Source organism: Ursus maritimus, unplaced genomic scaffold (assembly GCF_017311325.1).
Source record: "Ursus maritimus isolate PB19 unplaced genomic scaffold, ASM1731132v1 scaffold_9, whole genome shotgun sequence".
Taxonomy (NCBI): Eukaryota; Metazoa; Chordata; class Mammalia; order Carnivora; family Ursidae; genus Ursus; species Ursus maritimus.
In genome coordinates this window covers 9,471,600-9,495,315 of record NW_024427107.1, presented here as the reverse complement: position 1 = coordinate 9,495,315, position 23,716 = coordinate 9,471,600, and the positions used below count along the sequence as shown (strand labels likewise).

The window sequence follows — 23,716 nt, the reverse complement described above, 5'->3', positions numbered from 1 at the left end:
TGTGGTGGGGTGAACAAAATGCATTATAAACCACTTGTTAGGCATGCATCGAGAATTCCAAGTGCTGGGATACCGACCCAGAATGAGGTATGGGTCTTGTTCACCAAGAGCTCACAGTTCAGTAGGGAAGGCAGCCAGGTGATCAGGCAGTGATGAGATGATGGGATCAGGCAATGACAGGCAATGGTCTTGGCTACTGGAACACATATAAAGAGCATGGGGTCCATTCTGCCATCAGGGAAGCCTCATGGAGACTGTGGTATCCAGGCTTGAAAATCATGAAGAGTACAAAACCTAAGAATTTGTTTTATTGGGTTGTTCATGGTAATAAGCAATTCATAAAGTAGAAACTGGAGACTATTTAAAATTAAGTGGTATCATGCAGAAAGAAGCATGCAAGAAGTGAGAAAAAAATGTAATCCAAATCAGATTATATGCAAATCTAAGGTGATTCGATTGAATTTGAAAAGAGAGAAGGGGACAGAGGGATGGAGGGGAAAAGAGAGAGAGAAAAATAGAGAGAGAGAGAGACAGAGAGACAGAGAGAACATGCCACTCCATGGGGCACTCACTGTGGCAGGACCTGAAAACGAGGGCTCTGCATTTGAGGGACTAATACTCTTGCTGTCTTCCGAAGAAGAGATATGTCACCCACATGTGGGCGTTGTGTGGAAATCCTGCTGAATAAGAGTGGAAGACCGGGGTTCTGATCTGGCTTAGCTCTCAGGGAACTCAACTTACTCACCTACAAAATCAAGAGATGGAACAAAATGATCTCTCTAGTGTGTTAACCTCTAGACTTTTCTGATTCGATGTTTACCTGGCAGGTGTTTGTAACTTTGTAGTGAGGCATAAGGACGTTAAGATGTTACTTGAGGCACTAATAGATGGGCAATGATGACTATATCTGCCCATGGCCTTCTCCAAAGGAAATCAACATCAGGCAATTCTTCAAGTGGCTATGGCTTTTGCTATGTGTGTGGATGTCCAAAGGAAGTAACCCTGCTTTTCCTGGCTGGAATGACTGGACCAGAGCCAAAGGCACCCAGCAAGATGTATGTGAGTAGTACCACACAACAAGTAACTTGGCATGAAACCCTGCCAGTATGAGTGACCTAATCTAAGCTTTTGTTGCTGGTGTAAACATGATGCATGGAAGAAATATGGGTTACCGGAGCTGCTTTTGCATTCTACTTGACTATGAGTCAATCTTGAAGCACTTCAGGATCTGCGGAATATCATAGTTGTAGAAGCACTGAGACAAAGAATGAATCTAAGTTGCTAAGAATGTTCCTGGGGTTTCCCATTACTGCAGATATTCTTACAGAAACCCTTCTCATCTAGAGCAATCTGGGTGTGTCTCATCTCACTAACTATGACAATCCCAAGGACAGGCAGGAAGCTCTAAGTGAGGCTCCTGGTTGAAGACAGATGAGTAAGAGATTTCATTCTGCTAAAAGAAGAGGTGCTTCTGGAAGACACTTTGTAGCATAATGCAGTATTAGTAAGTTGATGCTGCAGAAAAATACATTTTCTATTTGCTTCGGGACTAAGGTGAAGAAATAAACTGGCAAAACTGACTTTATGGCTAAATTGATAATGGAACATTGTCTTGAGATTTCACCCTACCTGCAGCTAATCAGTTAGCCTACCGGTTTCATGGCAGAAGACACAAGACTCCTGGCTCACAGACAAGGCAATTGTGCCTTTCAGAGTCAGCACTGGTCCCTGTTTCTCAGACCTCACTTCCCACAGAGTGACACTAAGAGGGTCCAGAGGAGCAGAACTTTGAGCTTAGGGACCCTGAAACTTTTATAACTGGCAGTAACCCTGCCTGCAATTATCTTTATTTTAATGTGCAGGAAAAAAACTTGTCTTTTTCTCTGAAGGAAGACACCATCTCTGTCTTTCAAAGCTGTTTGCTGTACAAACATCCTTGAAAGGATAGCATTCTTGAAAAGGAAGTCAGTACCTCTGCTGGAAAGACAAAGAGAAATAGAGACTCACAGACAACTGTTTCCAAACAGTGAGTCATTAATAGCATCATGAAATCAATATAGAGGGTTTAAACACACAGAAGAATATTTCATGTAGTAGGGAAGCATTGTTAAGGGAAACTTTCCTTTAAAAATATTTTTTTCACCTTTTCTCGTTGACAGTAAGTTTGAGACTAAGTAAGTTTGGCTAAGATATTATTAAACACACTAAGTTCTTACATTCTGTGTGACATGACTTGGCTTGCTATTGCATGTGCAATAGCAACATGTATTATGTTGGGGTTCTTCTGTAATATCAATCATAAAGACAATGCCATAAACTACATATTCTAATCATGATTGATAAACACATTGCTATTTTTGGAGACTAGGAAATTTTAGATACTATATTGTGGGCTTTTTTTTTTTTTTTAACTAAATGGAGTTTTAAGAAGATAAATTTTACCTCCAGTTGCAGGTAGATAGAGGGCAAAACGTGCAGTATGAGTTCGGACCACTCACAGAATAAAATATAGGTGGGAAAATTTACATTACTAACTGAATTGATGCTTTGCCAAGCATTGGATTTAATAAGGAGCACACACAAAAATTAACAAACATTTGACATCTTAACAGTTCCAAAGCAAATATTTATTTCATCTGACTTGTATGTCTATGAAATGAAAGTTCTGGATGGACAAAATGAATGTTGGGTCCTTAATGTATTTGTTAAATTCAAGATTTTTAAAAACACTTTACACAATAGACAACATTTCATTGAAACTAGTTTTTAAAAGTCCACTTTCATAAATATCTACTCAGTTCATATATGCAAAAGATCAGGGGATAGAAAGATATGCAAAATACCTATGTGGATCATATGGCTTAGAGTGATTACAATTTCAAAGGGTAGAAATCAAACTCAATTTTCTATTTTATATACATGCCGTGTTGCCTCTATTTAAAATAAGTATTCACTGTTATTATTGCTAAGATCAGAGCCATAGTACAAGGTTACAGTGTTAACACATTATTTTATGTTAATTGAAAAAGTTACCCATTTAAATTGAGTATTTCTAAATCTTTGGGAAAATCAATTTTAAGAACGGATGTAGATCATGTTTTAGAAACAAGCATATGGAATCTTAACATATGAAAGCCATTGTCCCAAGAATTGTTTGATCTGCTAAAGAGAGAACTTTAACGGCAGAACCAAGCACCATATCACTGGGTCTATTACAAAATAGAACTATTGTTTTTATAGGCTCATATCATTTAAAGGAAGGATATACAAATAATATTCTTCTTGGAATATTTTAAACAGGAAGAAATGCCATCAATTCATTGTTTTTTCTTGCTTTCTCAGAAAAGTAGTAAAACTACTTTTCCCTAGGGATCAACTAGCCTGAACGCTTAATTAATTTCATTTTTCCCCTTAAATACCCTTTCAAAAGAAAAAATCATACAGGAAAGCTAGCTGGCAGAGATTTCACACACACGCACGCACACACGCGCACACACACACACACACACACACACACACACACATCGTTTCTCCAAGATAAACTCTGGGGTCAGGAGTCATTCAGACAAATCAAAATATCCTCATTATTTAAGATCTTAACAATGTTCTATAAATGGATATTATTTATTTCACACATAATGGAGAGCATAAAGAAAGGTGGTAGGAAGGTAGCAACATCCAGACTTTAAGGGGAGGTCCTTTGTCTGATATAATCAAGATAGGAGTGGGTTGTAGATGTAAAATGTAAATATATAATCACTTGTCTATCTTTTAATATAAGGCAAAGGGTTTTCTTTGAGTATATTCATGAAGTTGCACTTTCAACCACATGAGTAATGCATTATCTAAGATGACCAGCTTGGTTTCTTTAAAGTCAAGCAACCTGATTTCAGTATTTGTTTGAGCTTTTATGATCCTTTTTCTTCACAATCGAATACAGTTTTGCTCCAACACTTAATTTGATAGTAATTTTTGTTTTAACAACATACCCATATCAAGTCATTCAAAGCTTTCAGCTTTATATTTATACTTTTATTTGACTGTTTTACATAACATTTAACTTACATGTATTTATAATAATAACCACAATGGCAAAATGGGGTTGAAATAAACAGAACTCTTAAGAAGTACTTAAAGTTCTAGTAGTGGAAGTGAAAGGGGGCAGTGCTCTAAAAGGTGGCATTTGCCAGGTGTAAACACGCAGACGGTGGCAAGCAGAGTCTGCCAAGCCAGTGAAGTGGAAAGTTAAAGAAGTTTCTACTGTGTATCAATTCCTGCTGCTATTAGTATTTATACAGAATATATGCGGTCCTCATCTTCTTCACTACCTAGAAAAAAAGATTACTTTTTATTTTTTTTAAAGATTTTATTTATTTATTTGACAGAGAAAGACAGTCAGCGAGAGAGGGAACACAGCAGGCGGAGTGGGAGAGGAGCAGAGGAGCCTGATGTGGGGCTCCATCCCGGAACGCCGGGATCATGCCCTGAGCCGAAGGCAGACGCTTAACGACTGTGCCACCCAGGCGCCCCCAAAAAGGTTACTTTTTAAAGTCCAGTTTGCCTCAGTTCACAAACTTATTAGTTTACATTTACTTTCATAAAGTTTTCATTGGTATGTAACTTTTTTTTTTTTTTTTTGAGAGAGAGAGAGAGAAAGAGAGGTGAGCAGGAGGAGCAGAGGGAGAGAGAATCTCAAGCCGACTCTATACTGCGCGGGGGAGTCCAACACGGTGCTGGGCTTGAACTCATTACTGTGAGATCATGACCTGAGCTGAAACCCAGAGTCAGATGCTTAACCAATGGCACCACCCAGGCCCCTGAGTATGTATGCATTCTTTGGAGCCTCTGACCACTTGTTACTGAAAAAGCAAGTTTCTTACAATCAAATTCCTGTGAAGTTTCTAAGATATCACTGTCCCACATGTAATTAATTACATTTTCTCTTAATCACACAGTTTCTCTTAATGATTACATGTTATATTTTATCAATATCTATTACCTACTCCCTGTGGTCACCTGGGTCCTAGAGCCCCTTTTGGAACTATGATATCTATCTATCTATCTATCTATCTATCTATCTATCTATCTATCGGAACTATGGTCTTTAAACTCACTCATTTGTTATAGGGCATCTTCTCCTTCAATTCTTTAATCCCTTCCCTGCAGTGTAAATGGCCGGAGTTTTCAGTATCTCTCTGGGTGTCCCACTCGTGCTTTTATAATGCCACAGTGAATGGGGCCTGATAGTCCTTTCCAATATCCTTGGAAAATATTATTCAGTTTATTTTTGTAGACCTCATCCATACTTTCTAACAATGCTTTACTATATTCACAACTATTCCCCACCCCATATCTTTCGCTGATCTCATGGTATAGTTTGAGGTGGTTCTGCTGAACTTAAGCCTTTCTACTTCAACCCTGATCTTTGTGTTTATCTCTGGATTTGGGAGCCATAATTACCCTGTGACCTTCGCTTTCAGATTTCTGTTGAAAGCAGCTTTGCTTAATTGTGAATTTGTTCCCAAAAGCTGACAAGAACAGTGCCAGTTCCTTTAGATGTGGTGCTATCAACACCCTAGAGACTGTTCTTTCATTGATTTGTATTTGTACTTGATTTTGTGCTGTGATTATTTTTAAGCTAGTTACAGACTGCTGCCAGGGAAACCAAGCAATCAATAGTCTTTGTTTATTGTATCTATATAACCATATGCAAATTCTACAGATGTTCTGAACTCTAAGGAAGTGATGAAGGTCAGCCTGTCTCTAAGGATTTCCTTAGCAAAGGATGTTCAGAATCCATTCTGTATACTTGCATTAATGTTTATTAAAGCCCATTTAAAACCAGTGACTTTTGGTTATCAACTGTAAAATAGGCTGCATTTTAAGTTGATTTTATATAAATATTCTTATACCTGAGGATGATACTGCACATCTTAATATTCACTTGTGAGATGGAAGATAAACTTATTCATGCTTATTATAATACTTATTACAATTTAGTATTAACCATGACTGCTAAGGTAAGTGGCATACAAGGCAGTTATATCTGTTAAAGACTTCTGCAAGTACATTTGGGGGGCCTATATTGACACAAAGATTACATATTCTAAATTGACTGACCATCCTGTGATAATCTTTATATCAAGTGGGCTTTCTCAGACCTTTCCTCTTCCATCTTAACCACTGGGAGAAAAGTACGTGTAAAGATTCCTTGGAAATGAGAGAAGCCTGGAGCGCTTTCTTTCATTATGAAAGTCCAGAATCAAGCCATGTTTTTCAGCTGCATAAAGGATGGGTTTTTTTCTGGCAGATGTAAGTATAGGGAAAAATCTATATAAACATACAGATGTAAATGCATACACATTTGATAACCACAGAGAGACCAATACATTAAAGAGCAAGTAAAATTCTCCAGTACCGGTCACTGCCCACCTCTCCCAGGTCAGAGAAGCGATTTAAAGCTACAGGCTCTGTCTACACAAGCGCCTGAGAAAAAAGCATACCGATCTCTCTGAAAATGGCTTGTAATTTCTTCCGTTTATCAATAATCTGAGAGTGATGGCAAGTCTAGACTGTAAAATAAAGGCTAGACCTTTTATCAGCCATACATCTTCGTTCGAAGAGAGACTGAATTTAAATTTGCACAAGGCACTCAGAGCCTTCCCTGCGTGGAAAATTGCCCCATCACTCGCAAGATTCGAAAACCCAAACACTGCTCCATCCTGACTAAACGAGGAGGAGCAATCCGGCGGCTCCCCGAGCTCTTAGCCCATAGCCCCGCCCCCAGGGTCACCCCGCCCCTGGGGCGGAACCTATATCGCTCCACCCCGCCCCGCCCCCTCGCGTAACCCGGATACACACCCACGCTCCCCTTTCACCTTGCAGCCGTTGGCTAACGTGGAAGTGAGACCCAGTGGCCAGTTGAGGAGCCGGGATCGCGCTGCCCGGGGCAGTTGGGCGCGCGGCACGGCGACGGTGGGCTTCTTGGCGTGGATCGGCCTTTCCCGGGAGGGAGCGATGGGGCGCGCGGGCGCCGGCGAGCGGACGCCGGTGTAGGACGCGCGGCGCCCGGCCCGGGAGCGCGGCGGCGGGCGCGGGGAGGCCTGTGAGGGCCGCCGCCCCGAGCCCCGGCCTCCCGCGCCATGGCCCCTATGGGCATCCGCCTGTCCCCGCTGGGGGTGGCCGTGTTCTGCCTGCTGGGGCTCGGCGTGCTCTACCACCTGTACTCGGGCTTTCTGGCCGGCCGGTTCAGCCTCTTCGGCCTGGGCGGCGAGCCGGGCGGCGGCGGGGCGGCGGGGCCCGCGGCCGCGGCCGATGGAGGCACCGTGGACCTCCGCGAGATGCTGGCCGTGTCGGTGCTGGCTGCTGTTCGCGGCGGCGACGAAGTGAGGCGCGTCCGCGAGAGCAACGTCCTCCACGAGAAGTCCAAGGGGAAGACGCGCGAGGGAGCCGAGGACAAGATGACCAGCGGGGACGTGCTGTCCAACCGCAAGATGTTCTACCTGCTCAAGACCAGCTTCCCTAACGTGCAGGTGGGTGCCACGAGTGCCGGGCGCCCTGGGAGCGGATGGGCGGCGGCGCCAGCCCGGGTCCGGGAGCGGGGGAAGCCTCGAAGCCAGTCCCAGCGCCTTGACTCCTCCGACACCCCCAGGTCGTGGGGTCCTCACTCCCATTTTGCAGATGTGGAAATTGAGACGCGAAGTTTAGGTGCTCAAGGTCGTACAGACAGTTGTTGGGTGAGATGGGTGAGGTTGCAAGTAGTCTGACTCAAGAACCCTTGCCCTTCTGGCCCCTCCCAGGCTATGTGTACGTGCTTTGTACCTGGGAACTGGAGCTCTCTGTTCTGGGTGGGCCTTGATATCAAAAGGCTGTGAAAGTTAACTTCATTCCCTACTGCAGGCTCTTCTGTAAAATGAAGGGGTTGGATTAGAACCCCCATGGACTTCTAGCCCTCTTTGATGTAATTGCTGGAAGGGTTGTGACTATAGAAAACACGTTTTCTGCCGGACCTACCAGGAGCTAATTGAGGGCCAAGAACTGTAGAAGCCTTGTTGGGGAGCTGTTAATATGTAGGGCATTTGTGGGGGGTATGCTCATGATTACCTTTAGCTGTAGAGTGATCTCTCGATGGCATGTATTTTGGGGGCTTTTTAAAGAAGTGTTTGGAAGTATATTTACCAGCAACTTCATTTCAGCCATCTACCTGGTATTTTCTCCAGAGCATAAGAATTGAAGAACCTTTGCGTTTTATTTGGGTAGGTTTCTGGGGGAAATAATTGACATTTTCTTAGATAAATCCAGAATTTTGAATTTGTTATTAATACTTTCAAAATTCATTTTAATGGAGCTCTTGTTGAATGAATAAATTTTAAAAGACATAATTCCAGAGGAAGAGCTTAGCATAGCGTAGCAATACTTTGTAAGTATTTGTTAACACACCTAAAAGTAGATTTTGGCTACTGGGAAGAAAAATTGTTTCCAGTGGAATTATATTAATTAGATAAACAGTGAAATCTAAACCCCAGCTTCTTTGGAAAGTATCTGACCTTTTGCTGTTGTTCTTGGAAGAGTTAGGAGAATATTGTCATTGTAGAATTTACTTATCTTGTGTAACCCTCCCTCCAGTCTGTCATATTATTGCTTTGTTTCTCTTCTGTCTTATTTCTGTCATTTTTTCTTACTTTTTTTTCCCTTTCCTTAAAATTTTTTTTTTTTTGCAGAGGAAGGAACATTGTCTTCATATCATGAGCTGCTGGCAATCAGATGTCATTGACAGGAGAATTCCCAAACAAAACACCAAACATTTATTTTTTCTTTTGCCCTTACCCTACTTTCTCATCACAAATGATACTTACCTTGTGTTTACATAGATGTAAGATGTGCTTCTAAAATATTTTCTTTCTCCAAAACACATTTTCTTTTCGGAGTTTGTGAAAGAAACTGGAGTTTCAGAGAAGTTGATGTAGAATAGTTACAACAGTAGAAATGGTAACCATTTCTTGAGTGTATTTTAGGCACCCAGTCTTGGCCACACAAGACTTCATTCATATGATTGCCACAGCAACTTTAAGAAGTAAATTTTATTTATGCCAGTTTACAGATGGGAAATCTGAGGCTCAAGACACTCGGTAGTTTATATGATCTAATTCTTCATTTTAGCTAGATCTTTAGGAGGCTACTTAAAATTTGTAGTATAATTTCCTGGGGGAAACCATTAAATTGTGGAAGAGTAAAAGCAATAATAATAAAATATATCAAGCAGAGTTGAATTTCTTTTTTAAAGGTAAAGACAAAAGTATTCCTAAATACCAAAAACGTGGAAGTGTGTGCATGTGTGTTCACATGTGAACTACACCCCATCCCTACCAAATCTTTTGCTTTGGGTAACTTCCACAGAATTCTGCATTTGTTTTCTCACTTATTAGCAAATGCTAAGGGAATAGCTGCCAAGGGTGGTGAGCTGCATTTTATTAAACATAAAAGCTAGGCTTTCAGAATTGCAGATGTTGAAGGTTCTACGTAAAATAGCTTCTTGTTTTCTTGTGACTGTCTGAATGTTCACATGTATATCTTTATGTGTTGGGCTTTTGATGGAGTAGAGGAGATTGTGTTCATTTATACGATGTCAAAGTGGTGTCATGTTGAGCTGCCTCCTTTTATCACTGTGTTGTTAGACTAGAGGCCAAATACTGTCGTCTAAGTAGAAACTCAGTCCTGGATGCTTTTCTTCCCTCTCGTCCTGCAGCACCCCGAATGCAGTCTTAAATGTCTGATTGTTTTTGAAGCCTCACCTGGAATTTTTTGTTAAGGAATTTAAGTCAAATCCCACTCAGTTTACTTCCTTATGGAAAATTAGCATTGAGAAGCCACAAATACTTTCTTCTTTTATCCTAGCGCCCTGTGCAAACAGGGAGAGGTCTCTTATTTTCTCCCACGATTTTCCTGTCTAGAATTAGAGGCTTGAGCTCTCCTGATGTTCACTTGTCCGTTCAGGGATATACCAGGTGTATATCTCAAGACACTCTAGAGTACTCAAGTGGGAGTGGTTTTGCCCTCGAGGGACATTTGGCAAAGTCTGGAGATACTTGCTTGTTACAACTGGGGGTGGAATGCTATTGGCATCTGCTAGGTAGACCGTAAATGGCCCACAACGCACAGGACAGCTCTCCATAACAAAGAATGATATAGCCTAAGTTTTCAGTTGGTGCCCCGGTTGAGAAGACTTACTCTGCAGAAATGACTGTTATCCTAAGAAGACTCAAGTTTGGCCTAGGATCAGTGGATTTCCTTTTGTCTTCAGCCTTTATTTATTTTAGGGATCTTGGGAGAGTCCTCAGGGCAGTCCTTCTCTTCCTAAACACTCTGGCTATGCTTGATTTTATTGTGAGAAAGTAATAGTAACTGCAGCCATTTGCATGATACTGTCTTTAATGATATCCTTCTGAATAGTGATGAAAATGAAAGCTGAAGATAGGTTTTGTAGTGGATTTATAGCTGCAAAACAGATACACTTGGATTTATAGTTTCAGTTTAATACACAGAGAACTCTCAATGTGAGAGGCTTTATGTCCTCCACTTTACTTGTTCAAAGTTTTTGATTTTGAAAATGATTCATTTTATTTGAAGTTAAAGCATGGTACTCCAAGCTGGTCGGAGTCTTGGGTCTATGCCTTGCTTGACCTCTGGGATGGGAGTTAAACTCTTCTCTCAACCAGACTGCTCATTGGAAAAGTCTGAGAAGTGCTAATATAGTGCTAAGAACACTTGCCTTGAGGGGCGCCAGGGTGGCTCAGTCAGTTAAACATCATCAGGTCACGATCCCAGGGTCCTGGGATTGAGCCCCACATCCAGCCCCGCATAGGGCTCTCTGCGCAGCGGGGAGTCTGCTTCTCTCCCTCTGCCTGCCATTCACCCTGCTTGTGCGCGCTCGTGCTCTCCCTCTCTCTCTCTCTCTCTCTCTCTCAAGTCAGTAAAATCAAAAAAAAGGAACACTTGCCTTGACATCTTGTCTAATCACCTACCTATGTGATCCTGGCCGGTCATTTCACTTATTTGAGCTGCAGTTTCCACTTCTGTAAAATCTAGATAATTAGTAATTTGATAATTAGTGCAGACATATGCATTGCAGACAGAAAAAAAAAAAAAAACAAGTTGAAAGGAGCTGGCCCAGTAGAGGTGGTAGTATAGTAAATTCAAGTATCCTGATGGGTATGAATCCAATGCATATCGGGGGAAATGACTTTGGAAGAAATTAGGAAGGTAGATGCGCTGGATCGTATGCCAAGCTCAAAGAGGTTTGGACTTGATCTTTAACTTAATCCTAAAGTACTAAAGACCAGGTTTACCTGACTTTCTTGAAGCCTGCAATATGCTTTGTTTGGGCTTGTGTGCATTTGGAGGTGGGTGAGACCAGTTTAGGGGTGTGTTAAAATAGGCTGTGCAAGAGATGAGATCCAGAACTTGGGCAATGGGAAAGTTATACTCAGCTTGGTTTACTAGCTAACATTTAGTTCTCAGTAAGTAGCAAGCACTGAATTAAGCTTTTAAGCTTTTTATTCCCATTATTAATGTACTCTTAACGACAATATAGGAAGTAAAGTACTATTGCTTCCATTCTGCAGATACAGAAATTGAGGCTTGCAGAGGCTAAATAATTTACTAGAAAATAATTTAGGCCTGCAAGAGATTTACTTAATGGCCTGAGAATCATCTCAGGTCTGTTTAATTCTGTATATAAGGCAGTATAGGAGGTATAATTACAGTGTACTTTTAACTAACCTATAGTATTTTGAATGATTAGAAGGCCTCAGGGTTGATGCTTGGAGAATAGTTTGGAGGGAGTAAACCAGTTAGGAGGTTTTTTCAAGAGAAAGATGATACATTTTAAATTGGGGGTATGCCTGTAGAGAAGGTAGAATTGGAAAGAGATGAGAGAATTTCTAAGGATGATAACAGAGGATACCCTTCTATGTCTGGCTTTCACAATTGGTGTTTTGCTGGAGATGAAGAGTGAAGCATGACATGTCTAAGGGGGCAGATTATGAGTGCCATCTTAGACTTAGGAAGTTAAAGTTGTCTTTGATACGGCCAAGGGGGCATGCTAAGGAGGTATTTGAATATATGGGTCTGAAGCTCTGAAGAGACATCTGAATTTGAAATATGAATTTGTGAGTCATCTTTGTTGTGATATTAATTGAAACTCATTGTGGACAGGATTGCTTATGGAAAGAATATAGAGTGAAAGGGGAAGATCAAGGGCCTAACGCCAAGGGTAACAAAGATTGAAAATAATCATTTAATAATAATAGTAGCCAGCTTTTATTAAATGCTTACTCTGTGTTAAGCATTATGCTAAGCTTGTTTGTTATACCTATTCTATTTCATTAGTTCACAGAGAACCCAGTAGGAAGCTATATTTATCAGCCACTTTTAGCAGCTCAGAAAGATTAGGTGACTAACCTAGTAAGTCACATTCCCAATAAATTGAGGAGCTGGCAATGATAGAACATACTCTTTTTTTTTTTTTTTGAGATTTTATTTATTTATTTGACAGCCAGAGAGAGAGGGAATACAAGCAGGGGGAGTGGGAGAGGGAGAAGCAGGCATCCCACTGAGCAGGGAGCCTGATGTGGGGCTTGATCCCAGGACCCTGGGATCATGACCTGAGCCAAAGGCAGACACTTAACAACTGAGCCACTCAGGCACCCAGAACATACTCTTGTTCTGTATGGTGAATGGTCATTGGTGAACTTTGTGAGAGCTTGCTTGGTGGGTTGATGGAAAGGAAGCAAAGATGGGACAGGAAAGATGGAGATAGTAAAGACAAAGCTTTTAAGAAATTGGACTTCTAAGGAGCTTGGCTGGGGTCTTATAATGGGACTAAGAAGTTTCAATGTTTTTTTTTTTTTTTTTTTGGTGTTTTAAAGATGTGAGACTCTAGAACATGATTAATTATTTATAGGTATATCTGTGAAAGATGGTATTGATAGTAAAAAGCTTCTAAAAAGATGGAAGAGGACATCCATTTAGAAAATGGTTATCAAATGGCTGCTGTGTGACAGGCACAGTGCAAAGCACTGTATCTGAAAACTTTTTATGATACTATGATTTATGGAGAAATGCGGTAGTTGGTACCTTCCTAAGGAATTAATCAAAAGCCTCTTCAACCCCAAAGAAACTGAACTTTCATATGAATAGCATTAATTGTATTTTGAAGTCTTGGTTTCCTATTCTTCAGTCCCTGTTGAGGACTGAGACAGATAGGCAGTAGCAGTGACGGAAGGAGAGTAGATTGAATGGAAATGGTTATGGGGAAGAAATGAAAGTACATTGGCAAAGAATAATGTCGATGCAGAAGTATTTATTCAACACCTACTGTGCCAGACATTAGCTTAAGTGGGATGTGGCTATAGTATGAAGGAAATTGTGTCCTAGAACTCATAAAACTTAAGTTTTGGTGGGTCAGCATAGATGATACACATGTGAACAAATAAACTGATTTCAGATACTGATAAGGGTTTTGAAGAAGAGAAATAAGATCATGTCAGAAGAGTGAGTGGGGGCTTCTGCTTTGGCCATGGTAGTCAGAGCAGGCCATTGTAAAGCTCTGTCACTTGAACTGAGATCTGAATAAGTAGCAGACTATCATGAAGAGATTTGGGAGGAGTGTGTGAGCAGAAGAGTACAAGTACAAAGGCCCTAAGGCCAAGGGACCAGAAAAGACAAGTCTGGAGTGTATAAATAAGGGTGCAAATAGAGAAAGGTTACTGGAGCCAAATCATCCAGTCCTTACTTTGTAGATGAAGATAAGGAGTCTGAATTTTATTTTGTGTAATGAGAAATCATTGGCAGGTTTTAAGCAGGGAGTGACAATACTCTGATTTAGGAAGATGGCCGGTTGCTGGGTTGCAAAGGGAAGCTCCATAAAGGCAATGGTTTTTTCCATTTTGTTCATTATTTTATCGTAGTGTCCAAAAAAGTTTAGAATATATGGTCATTAATAGTTGTTAAATGAATGAATGAATGAATCGGTGAATGCATTATAGGAGACCAGAGCAATCGAAGGCTATATTAGAAATCCAAGTGAGAGATAGATGGTGGTTTAAATCAAGATTTGGTTGGTATACATAATTTCATATATTTAGAATTGGGAGGTAGAATTTCCAGGACTTACTGGCTGGTGAAATGTGGAAAAGAATTGAGATAGACTTACTGATCTTGATCTTACCAGCTGTTTCTAAGCTGTTCACATTGGTGGAAAGTGGATTTATTCAATTTGTAGGTGTGGCAGGTTTACAAATAGCAGTTGTGCAAAAGCAGATGAGGACACTGTGCTGGTGTTTTTGTTCTCTTGTTCCATTTGTTTCTTCCTGACTTGACTCTCAGGAAAGATGTTTTCGTATACAGTTCTATAATTTGTTAGGTCATACTACATTGAAAGGATATGGAGAAGCTGACCTGAACTTTAGGCAAAAATCTTAATCATAAGGCACTGTAGTTGCTTCCCTAGACTTAGCATTGCTATTTTTGTAAACTACAGGGGTTTGTAGTTTGTGAACTACTTTGTAGTTTCTGGGAGTCACATTTGTTGTTTGTTTAAGTTTATTCTGTGGTGTTTGTATGGTGTTACTCTTACATTCATTCATCTGACATAGCCTAGCATTGTATTATTATTAAGTATCTGGGCTCTAAATCCAAAATACTTCAAATTGATGTCTGCAAGATAGTAGAATAGGAGTTCTCTACTGTCATTCCCTCTCAGGATATTGATTTTGGTAGTCATTCACAGACAAGAGTTCCTTTGTAGGAGCCTGGGAGTCCAGCAGAGAAGTTCCAGCACACCATTGGGGCCAAAAAAAAAGTCTTAAGAATAGATGCATTGATGAGAGTAAGAGGAACATTTTCACTTTGCTTGCGTCACCCCTCCATCAAGGTTGGTGCCAGGAGAGACCCCTGCAGCCTGCAATTTCATCCACAGAAGTGTGTGAGTACCTGGCTTTTCCAGCCAAGCAGGACACTGCCCAAGAAACTCACTTCTGTCCCTTGTCACCTACATTACTAAAGTGATCTGTAAGGCTGAGGGGTTGGGAGAGGCTGTGGGAACACATAAACCAGGGCTCAGAACTCCAAAGGGATGCTATGAATCTGTTTATAGATACCCATCAGGAAGGCTTCCCACAAGCCACTGGGGACTGCTCACTCTCAGATCCCCTCAACTGGCTCACAGTCACCCTCAACACTCTATATGCCTTGCCCAAACCCAACCCACTCACCCACATTGGCCTGATTTTAGCGTGTGCTCTTATAGACGGTGAGACTGAGCCTTTGCAAATGGCTAGCAAACAAGTGGAGAAAGCCAGCATAACTATGGAATTGGGAAAAGGCTCACAAACTTCAGTATTTCAGGGTACCACCCTAGAGAAAACAAATGGGAGGCTCTCAGCACTGGCCTGGCTTTGTGGGATTGAGACAAAACATAAAATCTTACGAATGCCCTTCAGGAGGGACCAAAATGTGTGGAGAAGGCACATCCATAGAAGAGGTCAGAGAAAGCCTCAGAATCCCACATCAGACTCAAGGTGAGATAGCTCTCTCCCAAAGCCAGTCTGTAAAGACTGGAGGAGAGAACTCCTTCTTCAGATGTGAAGGCAGCAATGCAAGACTTCAAGAAATACAAAAAAAATAAGGAAATAGAACATTGCCAAAGGAACATAATTTCCTATTTAACTGCCCCCCCCATAGAGATCTACAAATTGTCAAAGAATTCAAAGTAATTGTTTTAAGTTTAAGAGAACACAGACAACTCAAAGAAATCAGGAAACAATACATGAACAAAAGGAGAGATACAACAAAGAGAAGTTAAAAAAAGCCACTAGAAATTTTAGAGCTGAAGAATACAGGAAATGAAAATGCAGTAGAGAGAATCAGCAGAAGACTCGATCAAGCGGAAGAAAGAATCCACGAACTCTGAAACATCATATGAAGTCATCCAGTCAACAGAGAAAAAAGAAAATAAACAGATGAAGAAAGCCTATGTGCATTATGGGGCACCAGCAAGTATAACTATTTACCTTTTGGGAGTGCCAGAGAAGGAGAGAAAAAAAAGGGCAGAAAGCTTATTTAAAGGAATGGTAGATGAAAACTTTGCAAATCAGGGGAGAAATAGGGACATCTAGCTATGTGAAGCTCATAGGTCCACAAATTCAACTCAAAGAGGACTTTACTGAGATACATTATAATAAAACTGTTAAAAATCAAAGAATTTTGAAAGCAGTAGAAAAGAAACTCATCTGATACAAGGGAACCCCCATTAAGCTGTCAGCAAATATTTCATCCAAAACCCTACAGGCCAGGAGAGAGTAGGATGATATATTCAGAGTGCTGAAAGAAAAAAAAAAAACCGGCCAACCAAGAATACTTTACCTTGTAGCATTCTCCTTCAGAAATACAGATTAGATAAAGATTCTCAGACAAATAAATGCATCACCACTAGAGCTTAACAAGAAATGTTAAAGGGAATTCTTCAAGCTGAAATGAAAGGATGCTAAATAGTAATATGAAAACGAAGTATAAAATTCACTGGTAAGTATATAGTGAAATTCAGAATATTCTAATGTAATAGTGGTGTGTAAATCATTTAACTCTAATATAAAAGTTAAAAGATGAGTATTTTTTAAAACTATAGTTACAAAAATTTGTTAATGGATATAGAATATAAAAAGATGTAACATATGAAAACCATGTTGCAGAGGGAGTAAAAGAGGAAAGAGTTCATATGCAATCAAAGTTATCAACTTAAAATAGACTGTTATAACTACAAGATATTTTATGTAGGTCTCATGATAACCACAAGGCAAAACCTCTGATAGACAAAGGATACCACCATGAAAAATCATCAAATCACAAAGGAAGACAGCTAGAGAAAAGGAATGAAGAAAGGAACAAAGAAGCTACAAAAAACCAGGAAGCAGTTAACAACATGGCATTAGTAAGTACCTACTTACTAATAATTATTTGAAATGTAGAAATTCGCCAATCAAAAAACAGAGCAGGTGAATGGATTAAAAAAAAAAAAAAAGACCCAACTCTCTGCTACCTACAAGAGAAACACTTCAACTTTAAAGACACACATAGGATCAGAGTGAAGGGATGGGAAAAAAATATCCCATGCAAATGGAAACCCTAAGAGAACAGGATAGCTATACTGCTATCAGACAAAATAGACTTTAAGTAAAACACTCTAACAAGGGACAAAGAACAAATTATGTAATGATAGAAGGGTCAGTTTATCAAGAAGATAAAACAGTTGTAAATACATATGCACCCAACATCAGAGCACTAAATATATTGAGCAAATATTATAGATCTGAGGACAGAAACAGACAGCAGTGCAATAATAAAGACTTCAATATCTCACTTTAACCAGTGGATAAATCATCTAGACAAATCATCAATAAGGAAATAATGAACTTGCACTATACTTCAAACTGATACAGGCAGTGTCAGATATATACAGACCATTTCATCCAACAGTAGCAGAATATACATTCTTCTCAAGCTCATATAGAATACTCTCCAGGGTAGATAGCAATGTAAGGCCAGAAAACAAGTCCTAACAAATTGAAGATTAAAATCATAATCATAGGTCATTTTTGACCACAGTGGTGTAAAACTAGAAGTCAGTGACAGGACAAAAGCTGGAAGATGCAGAGATCTATGAAAATTAAACAGCGTACCCTTGAACAACCAACGGGTTCAAGAAGACGTAAAAAGAGAAATGAAAAAAAATCTTGAAATTAACAAAAATGGGTGCCTGGGTGGCTTGGTTGGTTAAGTGTCCACCTCTTGATTTTGGCTTATGTCATGATCTCAGAGTTGTGATATCGAGTCCTGCACTCAGTTCAGAGCCAGCTTAAGATTCTCTCCCTCTGCTGCACCCCCCCCTTCTCCCTCTCTAAAAATTAATTAATTAACAAAAATGGAAGTACAGCATACCAAAACTTATGGGATGCAGCAAAAGCAGTTCTGAAAGGGAAATTTATAATGATAAATGCTTACATTAAAAAAAAAAAGATCTCAGATAAACAACCTCATTTGTACCTTAAGGAACTAGAAAAAGAACAAACTAAGTTCAAAGTTAGCAGAAGGAAGGAAATAACAAAGGTTAGAGCAGAAATAGAGACTAGAAAAGCAATAGAAAATACCAACTAAGAGCTGGTTTTTTTGAAAAGATTAGGTTGAAAACCTTTAGCTAGTGAAAGATAAAAGGATTCAAATATATAAGTTCAGAAATGAAAATATAAACATTACACCTGATACTGCAAAGTACAAATGATCATCAGAGACTGTGAACAATTACAGGTCAACAAATTGGATAACCTAGAAGAAATGGATCAATTCCTAGAAACATACAACCTACTAAGACTGAATCATGAGGAAATAGAATACCTGAACCGACCTGTAAGGAGATTGAATCATTAATCAAACTTCCAATAAAGAAAATCCCAGAACTAGATGTCTTCTTCACTGGTCTACCAAACGTTTACAGGAAAAATACTAGTCGTTTTCAAATTCTTCCCCCAAATTGAAGAGGATGGAACACTTCCAAACTCACTTTATGAAGCCAGCATTACCCTGATACCAAAGGTATGCAGGGACACTACAAGAAAAGAAAATCATGGGCCACTATTCCTCATGAACATAACATGCAAAAATCCTCAACAAAATATAACAAATTGAATTCAACAGACATTAAAAGGATCAAATACCATGATCAAGTGGGATTTATCCTTGTGCTGAAGGATGGTTTCCATATATGCAAATCAATCGATCAATGTGATATACCACATTAACAGAATGAAAGCTAAAAATCATATGATTATCTCAATATAAAAATAAAAACGTAAATATGAAAAGCATTTGACAAAATTCAACATTTTTTCAGGATAAAAACTCAACAAATTAGGTATAGAAGAAATATACCTCAACATAATAAAGGCCATATATGACAAGCCCACAGCTAACATGATACCATTCATGAAAATCTAAAAGCTTCTCTCCTAACATCAGGAAGACAAGGATGCCCACTCTTAGCACTTACATTCAATATAGTATTGGAGGTCCTAGTTGGAGCAGTTAGGTAAGTAAAAGAAATAAAATGCATCCAAATCAGAAAGGAAGAAGTAAAATTGTGTGCAGATGATATGATTTTACATACAGAAAACTAAAATTTTTAGCAAAATACTGTTGGAACTAATAATAATTCTGTAAAGTTGTGAGGATACAAAATCAAACAAAAATCATTATTTCTTTGTATTAGCAACAATGAACTATTTGAAAGAGGAATTAAAACAATTCCATTTACAATAGGATCAAAAACAATAAAATACTTAGGAATAAATTTAACCAAGCAGGTGAAAGATCTGTATACTAAAAACTTTAAGTCATAAGTCATTGATAGAAGTAATTGAAGAAGACACAAATAAATGGACAGGTGTTGCATTTCTTGGATTAGAAGAATTAGTATTGTTAAATTGTCCATGCTGCTCAAAGCAGTCTACACATTTAGTGCAATCGCTATCAAAATTCCAATGGCAGTTTTCAGTGAAATAGAATAAATAATCCAAAATTCACAGGGAACCACAAAAGACCCAAGTAGCTGAAGCAATTTTAAACAAGAAGGACAAAGCTGGAGGCATCACATTTCCTGATTTAAAATTATATTACAAAGCTATAGTAATCGCAACAGTATGGTAGTGGCATAAAACATACACATGGACAAAAGGAGTAGAATATAGAAATAAAGTCACACATACACATTTAACTAATTTTTGACAAGGCATCAAGAACATACCACAGGGAAAATATAGTTTCCTCAATAAAGGTGCTGGGAAAACTGGTTATCTATATGCAAAAGAATAAAACTGGATCCCCATCTTACACCACTCAACAGAAACTAACTCAAAATGCACAAAAGATTTAAATATACCACCTGAAACCATAAAGCTCTTTAATACTGGTCTTAACGATGATTTTTTGGAAAAGACACTAAAAGTACAGAAATCAAAAGCAAAAATACAGCCACCTGGGTGGCTCTTGATTTCAGTTCAGGTCATGATCTCAGGGTTGTGAGATTGAGCCCCACCTAGCATGGTACCTGCTTAACATTTTCTTTCTCTGTTTCCCCACCCTCTTAAAAAAAAAAAAAAAAGCAAAAGTAAAAGTAAACAAAACAATGTCAAGTTAAGCTTCTGCACAACAGAGAAAACAACTAAAGGAAAAGGCAACTATGGAATGACAAGATATTTGTAAACCATATATCTGATGAGGGGCTAATATCTAAATTATATAAGGAATTCATTCAATTCAATAGCAAAAGAATAAGTAAGTAATCCAATTAAAAATGGGCAAAGGACCTGAATATACATTTTTCCAAAGACTACAAATGACTGTCAGTTATATGAAAAGGTGTTCAACATCACTAATCATCAGGGAAATATAAATCAAAACTACATTTGAGATATTACCTCACCTGTTAGGGTGGCTGTTATTAGACAAGAGGTAAATGTTGGCAAGCATACGGAGAAAAGAGAACTTTTACGCCATTGGTGGGAATGTAAATGGGTATAGCCATTATAGAAAGCAGAATGGAGGTTTCTCAAAAAACTTAAAATAGAACTATCATGTGATCCAGCAGTCCCACTTCTGGATATATCTCTAAATGAAATTAGTATCTGGAGATATTTGCACTCCTATGTTCGTTGTGGCAATAGTCACAATAGCCAAAATATGGAAATGATAGTTAAATGTCTGTCAGTGGGTTAATGGATAAAGAAAAAAGGGTATATATGTATGTACACACACACACACAGACACACACAGAGGAATGTTATTCTGCTATTAAAAAGAAGGAAATCCTGCCATTTGGGACAACATGGATGAAACTGGCAGGCATTATACTAGGTGAAATAAGCCACAGAGAGAAAGTATTGCATGGTATTACTAATAGTGGAATCTTTAAAAAAAAAGAAAAAAAAGTTGAGCTCATAGAAACAGTGATTAGAATGGTGATTGCCAGAGTCTAGGGAATGAGGGAATAGAGGAGATGTTGGTCTAAGGGTATAAATTTGTAGTTACAACTAAGATGAGTAAGTTCTGAGCATCAAATATATAGTCAGATTGTTATGGCTAGTAATACTGTATTGTATACTTGAAATTTGCTTCAAGAGTAGATCTTAAATGTTCTTACCACAAAGGAAGAAAGTAAATAAGTGATAGATGCATTAATTAACTTGATCGTGGTAATCATTTTACAGTATATACTTATATCAATAATCCTCACTCTGTACACATTGCATATATATCTATATGTGTATATGTATGTATAGCTTTCTCAGTGAAGCTGGGGGGAAAAGCCAAATATGTCACTAGTGTCACAGTCTTAATTATTCTAACATTAAAGTAAGTCTTGATAATCTGGTCAGGAAAGTCATCCCACTGTGATAATTCTTTTTTTTTCCCCTTTCTTTCACCAGAATGGCTTGCTCTTTTTCCAAGAAGCGGTTAAAAAAACAAAAACAAAAACCTGTAGGGATTTTGATTGGAGTTTTCATTAAATCTATAGATTTACTGATGGGAGAATTGACATCTTTATCATTTTTAACTCATTAATGTTTTTTTTTACAGCTTAATTTTCTCCATAATGCTTTTGCACATCTTGGGTACTTTTATGTCCGGATAATTTACTTCTTTTGTTAGCTTAAATGGCTTCCATTTTTATATTAAGGACTTTTAATATTTGTCGCTGGTATATAAAAAATGCAAATGATTGTTAAATATTGATCTTGTATCTAGAGATTTTGCTGCATTCTGTTATTCTGTGATTTATCTACAAGTTCTTTTGGATTTTCTCAGTAATAAGTCCAGGTTGCATGTTACGATTTCACTTCTTCCTTTCTATCTCTGTACCTCCCTACATAGGCTACCCTCCTTTAGCTTTCTGCAATGGCTAGGATGCTTTGCACATTGTTAACAGATTACGATGGAGGACAGCTTCCTCCATGTCATGCCTGCAGAGTCCTTCACCATGGGGTTTCCATTATTGTCAAACCAAACCTCGCCTCCATCCAGCTCCTTTCTTCTTGGCTTACTCTGTTCTAGCCATACTTGCCTCCTTGCTTGCTCTGAATATACTAGGCACACTCCTAGATCAGGGCCTTTGCATTTTTACTGCATGGGCTGGAAGGTGCTTCCTTTAGATGCCTGCTAAGCTCACTTAATTTAAATTGTCATTCTAATACCACTTTTTGCTTAGCTACCCTATCTTTGAAAACACACAGCAACTTTATTGCAGCATATTTTGCATATTATATAATTTGCCCATTGCAAATTTACAGTTTAGTAGTTTTTAGATTTGCCAAGGTGTGCAACATTTGTCATTAATCAGTTTTAGAACATTTTCATCACCCTAATAATATACCTGTGCCTATTTACTGCTAATCTCTGTTCCCAGCCTTACCCCAGGCAACCACTGATACACTGATTCCATAGATTTGCCTGTTAAGACATTTCACCATAAATGGAATCATGCAGTATGTGATTTCTTGTTTATTGCTTATTTCACTTAGCATAACGTTTTGGGGGTTCATCAGTGCTATAGTATGAATAGTACTTCATTTCTTTTTTGGCTGAATAACATTTCATTGTATGGATATACCACATTTTGTCTATCCATTCATCAGGTGATGGACATTTGGTAGTTTCTAATTTTTGGCTAGTATGACTAATCTCAGGTACCCTATCTTAAAGAATAATCTTTCTTCTGCTGTCCTACAGCACACTTCTTCCCTGCTACATTTTATGTCTCCTTATTGTCACTATTCAGGATATCACATTTTACTTATGTATCTTGTTTATTGTTTATCTCCTCCTCTAGAATTTCTACTAAGCTCCACAAGGGCAGAGATTTTTGTCTCAAATTGATCACTGTTATACATCAGACCCTGTAACTGGCATATAGTAGGTAATCAGTAAACATTTGTGGAATCAATAAAGGAATAAGTGAATGGATGGATTGGATGTTTACTGTACACTGTACTAAAAATATTTTTTTTATTTAAGTGGCTTGATGTTTCTAGAATATTACTATTTTTAACTTTCTCTGTGACAGTTTGGAATATGTCAAGGCACTTTTCCAGAGATTGCTGGTATTTGTAGGGTTTTCACCATGTATGACTTTTTACTTACATAGGTGTCAGTGTTAGAATCCCTCTGACACTGTAGTATGGGGTCTGGGTATGGAGTCACGTGCAGTATAAACACAGTGATCTGCTGTGGAAAGGGAGCTTGTCAGCACAGTACCCAAAGTCTGTCCTGCTTAAGTCTTTGTTCCTACTGGAAATTCACATCTTGGGGACATTTTTCTTGCATGCGTATGTTATGATTTGATAAAGGGAGTCTTTTGATGAGGTAGTATTTGAATAAGGTTGACAGTCTATTATTAATGTCATTCTTTTTTTTTTTTTTAAGATTTTATTTTATTTATTTGACAGAGACAGCCAGCGAGAGAGGGAACACAAGCAGGGGGAGTGGGAGAGGAAGAAGCAGGCTCATAGCGGAGGAGCCTGATGTGGGGCTCGATCCCAGAATGCTGGGATCATGCCCTGAGCTGAAGGCAGACGCTTAACGACTGCACCACCCAGGTGCCCCTATTAATGTC

At 38.9% G+C, this 23,716-nt stretch overlaps 1 protein-coding gene across 1 annotated transcript in view; it reads left to right on the top strand.

The window, feature by feature from the left end:
- The first annotated feature begins 7,118 nt into the window (after window positions 1–7,118).
- The window catches only part of BPNT2 (3'(2'), 5'-bisphosphate nucleotidase 2), a 36,481-nt gene continuing 19,883 nt past the window's right edge, over window positions 7,119–23,716 (top strand). Inside the window, exon 1 of the mRNA XM_008706759.2 lies at window positions 7,119–7,532. Within this exon, the coding sequence (XP_008704981.2) occupies window positions 7,143–7,532 (390 nt within the window). The 5' untranslated portion in view covers window positions 7,119–7,142. The remainder of the gene's footprint in view (window positions 7,533–23,716) is intronic.